The following is a 7087-nucleotide window of genomic DNA, read 5'->3' as shown; positions in this document are numbered from 1 at the left end:
ATGCGCGGGGCCCTTTCTCACCAGCCGAGGGGAGAGGAGGGTATTTCAGGCCCTGCGCTCCCCACGCCTGTGCCCCGCTCGTTCTGTTAATTACAGGTTTTCAGCTGCAGACCGTTGGGCACGGATGGGTGGGGGGATCGGTTCCCAAACCCTGTCATTTAGCCTCGTCAGAGTGCCTCTTCAAAGAGGGGAATCTAGAAATTTTCTCCGCAAGGTGCGGAGTGGACTGTCTCGGCCCCAGCATGAATATAATGACAGATGCATTTTACAGCGAGCTGAGACTGAATGCGCTCGACCACGGCTCCTTCTGTCAGCCAAGTCATTATTTTTTGTCATTTGCTGACAGTTTTGGTCTCATTCGTTTCTCTCTCTTTTTCTGCTTTTCCCCCTGCCTGGAAAAATGGCTAGGTATCTATGAGACCCCAGCAGGAACGATCCTATACCATGCGCATTTAGATATCGAGGCCTTCACCATGGATCGGGAAGTGCGGAAAATCAAGCAGGGGCTCTCCTTGAAATTCTCGGAGCTGGTGTACAATGGTACGTACAGTCCAGTCCTGCCACCACAACAGCCTCCCAGCCTTCCTCCTCCCTCGTTGCTGCTGGAGGTTGCAGGTGCCACTGGTTGTAAAACTCAGGTCCAGGTGTGGATTTTGAGGCTGCTCCTGGGGAGAAAGATGTGTTTGGGCTGAGCAAAACCCCACGCTCTGCATGCTTTCCTGCCAAGGGAGTGCCATGCCTGCTTTTGGGAGGCAATGCCATCTTCCATGAGGGCTTGCTCATGGCATCTCTCCCAGCCCCATGCCACCACTTCATCCCAACTAGCACATTCAGATGTAATTCACCATTCTTTTGCCCCCTCTCGTGTCACCTTTCCCCAGCTCTCCCCTCCAATCCCTTCCACCTCTGCCTTTGCCTCGTGCACACTGCGATATGGGGCACCCAAACTTTAAACTTAAAACCCTGCCACAGGATTTGAAGCTGGAGAGCTGTCCCTGTGCCCTGGCAGTGTGGCACAGGGGACTCTCGAGGTGCCGGGGGATGGAGGGTCCCGGCTCTGCTATGTGGTGCACAGCCCACACAGGGGCACTGCGGGTTGGGGCTCCCGGTCTGGGACAGGACAGCGCTGCCTGGAGAGGGCTGGGAGCTGTAAGGGATGAGAGGATACCGGCTCACCCCGGCAGTGAAGGACAGCAGTGAAGCCCTGTGTCCTTCCTCCTGTGGAGCAGCTGCAGCTCCAGATCATGGCTTGAGTTTGAGAGGTCGCAGCTCAGTGTTTGCTCCATGGATCCACCCTGACCCCAGTCCCTGGTGCTAAATTGAAGGAAGTAGGATTTGCCCAAAATGCCCTAAGTGGTCTCAAAACCCTGTTGCCCACAGCTGGGTCCTTGGTTCAGAGCTGTCATCCTGGAGGCCCCACACCAGGGAGATTCCTGCCCCATGGCCAAACGTTTGTTGTCTACAGGCCCTGATTTCTCAGCCTCCCAGCTCCTCCTCCCATCACCTTTCAGATGTTTCTAACCACAAGGGCTGGCGTGATTCCTATGGGATCTTCCATGGGAAGATACCCTGGAAATAACCTGACTGTGGGAGCTCAGGCTTTGGGCAGCAGCAGATCCAGTAGGACCAGGTCAGGCTATTTTCTCCGCTGCAGTTTCTGGTGCCAGTGCTTGTCACCTTCCCCTCCAAGGACATTCCCTCTTGTATCTTTCTCAGCACCTGGCATTTAATGACTGAGCACCTGGCATTTAATGCCTGAGCCCCTTTGCTGCTTAAATCACATTTTAGGGCCTGACAGGGGCCACAGAGGTCTTTGTCACCTTCCTCTTGGATCACAGCCCCTGCCCTCACTCATTCTCTGGTACCATTCTTGCCTCTGGCCATTTTTATTAGACTTTGACCTGGGCTGCCTTTATTTTGACTATTTTTTTTGTTGTTGTTCAGGCATAAACCTGTTTGTTTGTTTGTTTATTCCTAACCACTCACTTGTTGTGCAGCCACCAGGTTAAAGAGCCACTCAGGGAAGCATGGTTTAAATTCTCCCTTCCCACCTCTGCCAGGCAAAGGCTGCTGTTTCCCTGGCTCCACATGTTGAATCCCCAGGGATTTCCAGCTTGGTCCTAGACTTCCCTGCCAGCCCATCCTGAATCCAAGGAACAACCCCAACGCTAAGCACCCCGGGGGTCCCCTGGGTCCCCCGTGCCGGAGGCCAGGCTTTCAAGCTCACCTTCCTTTAACACCTCATTATTGCAGCTCGTCCAGTTTTTAGGAGAATTAGTGTTTATCTTCCCCCTGTTCCTATTGATCCCATTGTGGAGAGGTGGCTTTGAAGCCAGCTCCCGTCCTTCCCAGGTGCGGAAATGCCATTGTCCCCCTGCCTGCGCCGTGATTAGGGCAGGATGGTGGGAAGGTCATTAAGGGGGGATCGCTTCCAGTGTCTGCAGTGGGGGGTCGGGAAGGGGGGGGATGCTTTCTCCCACCTGGAGCTGTCAGAGTCAGGACTCAAGCAGCTGGTTATTATTTTAATGTGTCTGGGGTTTATTTTTACAGGGATTTTTACATCCATCCTGATATTTGAAGAGTTGTACCTGGAGGGTGGTTACCAAAAAAAGGAGCGTATTTGCCTGGAGCCGGGGTTCCTACTGGCATGGCAGTGCTGATTTCAGGACAGGGGTCCCTGAACCCCCTGGGAAGAGGTCCCCAATCCCCCGGCCATAGTATGGTGGAGCAGCTGGGGGGGGTCAGTTCAGGGAGGTGGATTTGGTGGTGAGGGGCTGCAGGGCTGTGGTGCTGTGCCTTGGAGCAGGGCCACATAGACCCCGGGGACAAGGCTGCAGGATATGGCCCTGCTCAGGGGCTGGCGAGGCCAAACAACAAAAGAAATTGTTTGTTTCTTTAATGGCTTTGGCCCCAGAGCCCAGCTGGGAAGGGAAAGGTGAGAGGGCACCGGTGCGAGATGGGAGAGATAAAACCTGGGGATGACCGGAGGGCAGTGAATGGGCTCTTTCTTTCTCCACCTCTATCTCCTTCTTCATCTCCCAGGCTTTATTCCCGGTCTCCGAGGACTCCCTGGCTAATAACCCTGCTTAGGGACTGGAGGGGGCATGGGGGCGGCAGGCAGGACCACAGCCCTGCCATGCACCTGCAATACCAACAGCTGCTCCCCCAGGATGTGTTTTGGGGAGCCGTGGTATGACTGCACATCACCCCAACACCCAGCCTGGGCTTCAGCTCAGGGGATTTGGGCTGCCAGGGGCTGCCATCCCCACTGGAGCAGGGTTAGATGGTGTTTTCCAGGGGTGCCAGCACTGGTTCCCTGTGTCCCACCAGCTCCTCATGCTGGGACCAGAGGGGGAACAAGTCAAACTTCCCCACAAGCAGCAGCAGGGACAAGCTGAGCCTCACTGACTTTGGGGGGGCTGGGAAGGTGGGGAGCCCACTTGGGGCTGCCGAGACACCTGTGCCCCAAAGCACAGCCCGATGCGGCCCCCATGTCAGCCCAGGCTGTGTGATCTGGGGGGAGCACTCTGCTCTGCATCCCTCTGGGGTAGGGAATGGGAACCACTGGGGTGACTGCCCCACTGGGACCCCCATTGCTGAGTGGGTTTCCCTCCCCAAAGCTGCTGGGGGGTGAAGCACTGCTGTGGAGCTGCATCCCCCTGAGCAGAGTCCATGGGCTGGGGTTGGCCCTTTGGGGCAGATCCCTTCTCTGTCCATCCCAGGGGAGAATGGCTCATCCCCTTCCTGGGGGGCTGGGAGCTGATCCCCCCCCATTTCTGTGTCCATCTGTCTGTCTCCACCTGGCCTTCCCAAAGTGGTGAGTTTTGAGGGGTAATTTCATACCTCCTTAACGAATCTTTTCATTTCCATGATCAGCCCTGCCCAGCAGAGCTGGAACAACGATGGCCCCACGGCCCATTTCTAGTTTGTTCCATCCTCTTCTCCCAGTGAATCCTGAGGGCCACCAAGGAGAAGGGAAACACATGAGGTCTCCATCCCTCATGGCTGAACCTGTGTGTCTGAGCATCTCATTTCCTCTCCCAGTCCTGCAACTGTATCCCTTCCCTTGAAAATTACCCTTGCAAGACTTAGCCTGGGGACCACCCTAGGATGCCCCGGGGTACCACCTGGGATCCCAGGCCCCTCTGGCCTTCCCCAAGCCCCTGCTGACCCCATCTCCTGTCCTCAGGCTTCTGGCACAGCCCTGAGTGTGAGTTCCTCCGGGAGTGCATCGGACGCTCGCAGGAGTCGGTGGTGGGCACCGTCCGCCTCTCTGTCTTCAAGGGCCAGGTCTACATCCTGGGCAGGGAGTCCCCACGGTCACTCTACAACGAGGAGCTAGTGAGGTGAGTGCAGCTTGGGAGGTCAGCGTGGACAGGAGGGGCGACAGCGAGCCTGCCATCCCACCCTGCAGTATCCCATCCCACCTTGTTGCATCCCATTGCATCCCACTCCATCCCATCCCGTTCCCAGTGGCACAGGTGACACCACGGGCCCAGCCGAAGCACGAGCCATGTTTTCAAGTCAATATTGGTTTTTTCCCCTCTTGCTTTTCCCTTTTTTTTCGTGTTGTTTTCTCGCTTGCTCGCTCCCCTCTCAGCCCTCCCTCAACCCCTTTCAATCTCTCTAAACACTTTATAAGCCATAAATACACCCGAATGAGTTTAGATCAGTCGGAGTAAATGTCAAATTATCTTCTCTCTTTCTCTTCTCTGGCTTTTTTTCCTCCCTTCCCTCCCCCTCAAAATCAACAGCTCCTAATAATCCGTCCCAACCCTTCATTATGCTTCGCACTCTCACTTGGAGAGATTAAATGAATAAAGTATTAAAAAAAAAAAAAAAAAAGAGGGAAGAAAAAAAAGGAGGATGGGAGGGGGGTGGGACGGCGGAAAAAGAGAGAGGGAGAGAAAAACAGGGGCACTTATTCTCCCTGCATCTCCAACCATTTTCCTTTTCTTTTTGATTTCTACATCGCTGGTTTGAAAGCCTTTGAGTGACGGCGTCACAGGAACCCGAGAGAAAGCTGTGAGAGGCAGAGCTGTGTGGAAATGCCTCTGCACAGTAGGTAGAAAGTAACGTAATTATAGAGCAGGTCAGAACCACTCGAATGAGCAAAAATAAAAGCACAGAGGTTTTTCTGTAGCTCGTCAGGGGAGGTAAAATCATTGTAAACTCTTTTTTTTTTCTTCTTTTCTTCTTTATTTCCCTCCACTTCCTCCTTTAAGGTTTGTGGTTTCTGGGAAATGAGCCGTGTGTTTTGGGGATGTAGGAAACTGTCAGAGTTGGGATTCAGTGGGTGGCTGCTGCCTTGGGGAAGGGAATGTGCTCAGTGTTGCACCGAGGAATCAGCTGCCAGGTCCATAAACCCCCACACCAGTGTGGGGCTGTCCCTGCCTGGAGTCCTGCTCATGCCTGGGGCAGTGTTTCCTGCCCAGGATCCCATCCCTTTTCTAGAGCCTGCTCTGGGACAGCCATACCTGTAGGATTGCTCTGGAACAGGGTGAACATCCCTATGTGGTGCCAGAGCACGGGGAGGAAGGGTGCTGATGCACATGAGGGACCAAGGAGGGAAATTTCGGGCTGTGTCTCTGGCAGGGCCTGTGGAGCCTGGGGACAGCTGCTCCTGAGCCATGTGCCCTTCCCTGGGGGCTGGCAGGGACCCTGACCTGAGCCCCCTGCAGCCACCAGTGGATGAGGGGGCAGCAGCAGCTGAGAGCAGCCAGGTCTGGGATCCCCCACATCTTCTCCCTTCCCAAAGGGCAGCCCCAATTCCTCCCGGGAATCCCATCGCAGTGACAGTGCCTTTCTCTCCGCAGCATGAACGTGCAAGGGGACTACGAGCCTGCCGATGCCACTGGCTTCATCAACATCAACTCGCTGAGGTCTGTGCGGTCGAGCAGGACCCTCCCCGATGGGGGGCAAAAGCCCCCAGCACCCCAGGGCTCTTCCCCTTCCTCACTCGGGCTCTGGGGGTGAACCAAGCCCCCTGCACAAGCTCCCCCTGAACGGTGGGGTGCCACCAGCCCCCCCAGTACCAGCCCTGCTTAATTGCAGCCTTCCCCAGCACAGCCAGCCTCGTTATTTTACTTATTTCTCAGACCCCTTCTCCCCCCCCTCCCCAACTCCAGGGCTGTAAAACACGCTGCATTTACATAATGGGCTCTTAATTTTTCCATTGCCTGTTAACTGCTTTGTTCTCCCCGATCCTCCATGTCCCCCCGACTCCTCTAAGATAAATTAATTACATTATCTTGTGGGGGAAAAAAAAAATAATTAAACTGTACAGGCCTTAACAAACGCCTGCTCTTCACGCCCCCTCATTCTGCTTAAATTAATTGAAAGGAAATGTGTGTTATTACTGTTAATTTACAATTAATTTTTTTTTTTTAAAATCCCGGTTTCCAGGCTGAAGGAATATCATCGTCTCCAGAGCAAGGTCACCGTAAAGCAGGATGAATAGCAATCAATCGCACGCGAGCCTCCCGCTCCCTTTTCTAATTTCTCTAAGAAGTAGCACTAATTGTGGTGGCAATTTGTAATTGTAACTCGTCTCCCTGGAGCGGAGTGGCGGCGGAGGTGACGGCTTTGTTACGGGGCTGCAAGTGAAATGCAATCAGGGGAAAGAAAAAGGTTTGTCCATCGGAGAAGTGGGGAAAGAAATAAACCCCCAGCCACGCGCGGGGTCCGGCATTGAGAGCCGGGCTTTATTCCTACCTCGTTTGTTTGCTCCTCTGGCCCAGCGCTTCCCCCAGCCCGGCTTTGTGAAGTTGGTAATGGATTAAGTGGCTGCGAAGGACGTGGGGGGTTGGTGGTACCTTGTGGGGAAGGTGGGGAGCGAGGGACGTCGGCGCCGGGCTGCAGGGGTGGGCTGGGTGGTTAGGGGTTAATGGGGTTTGGTCCTCTCTGCGGTGTTCTGGTGAGTTTTAGAGAGCGAAAAAGACAAAAAAGAGAGAGACTCGGGAAAGACAAAAATGCAGGAAATATTCCCTGGTGGTGTTGCAGGAGGAGAGGAGTGCTCGCTCCGGGCTGGGCAGCGCGTCCGTCTCCCACCGTGCCTGGAGGGGTGCAGGACCCTCTGTTCCCGATG

General features: G+C 54.7%; 1 protein-coding gene across 7 annotated transcripts in view; it reads left to right on the top strand.

The window, feature by feature from the left end:
* ASS1 (argininosuccinate synthase 1) overlaps positions 1-6713 on the top strand; it is a 26741-nt gene extending 20028 nt beyond the window's left edge. For 6 of the 7 annotated variants that reach the window (XM_017745652.1, XM_017745647.1, XM_017745653.1 and 3 more), the window contains exons 12-15: positions 409-540; positions 4190-4346; positions 5817-5882; positions 6406-6460. In XM_017745652.1, coding sequence (XP_017601141.1) covers positions 409-540; positions 4190-4346; positions 5817-5882; positions 6406-6460 — 410 coding nt within the window. Of the gene's footprint in view, positions 1-408; positions 541-4189; positions 4347-5816; positions 5883-6405 lie in introns of all 7 variants that reach the window. The other variant, XM_008642218.2, reaches the window with a different exon arrangement.
* The last annotated feature ends 374 nt before the right edge of the window (positions 6714-7087 follow it).

The sequence above is a fragment of the Corvus brachyrhynchos genome, unplaced genomic scaffold (genome assembly GCF_000691975.1).
Source record: "Corvus brachyrhynchos isolate BGI_N302 unplaced genomic scaffold, ASM69197v1 scaffold59, whole genome shotgun sequence".
NCBI lineage: Eukaryota > Metazoa > Chordata > Aves > Passeriformes > Corvidae > Corvus > Corvus brachyrhynchos.
The sequence above is the reverse complement of the archived record's forward strand: the minus strand, read 5'-3'. Positions and strand labels throughout refer to the sequence as shown.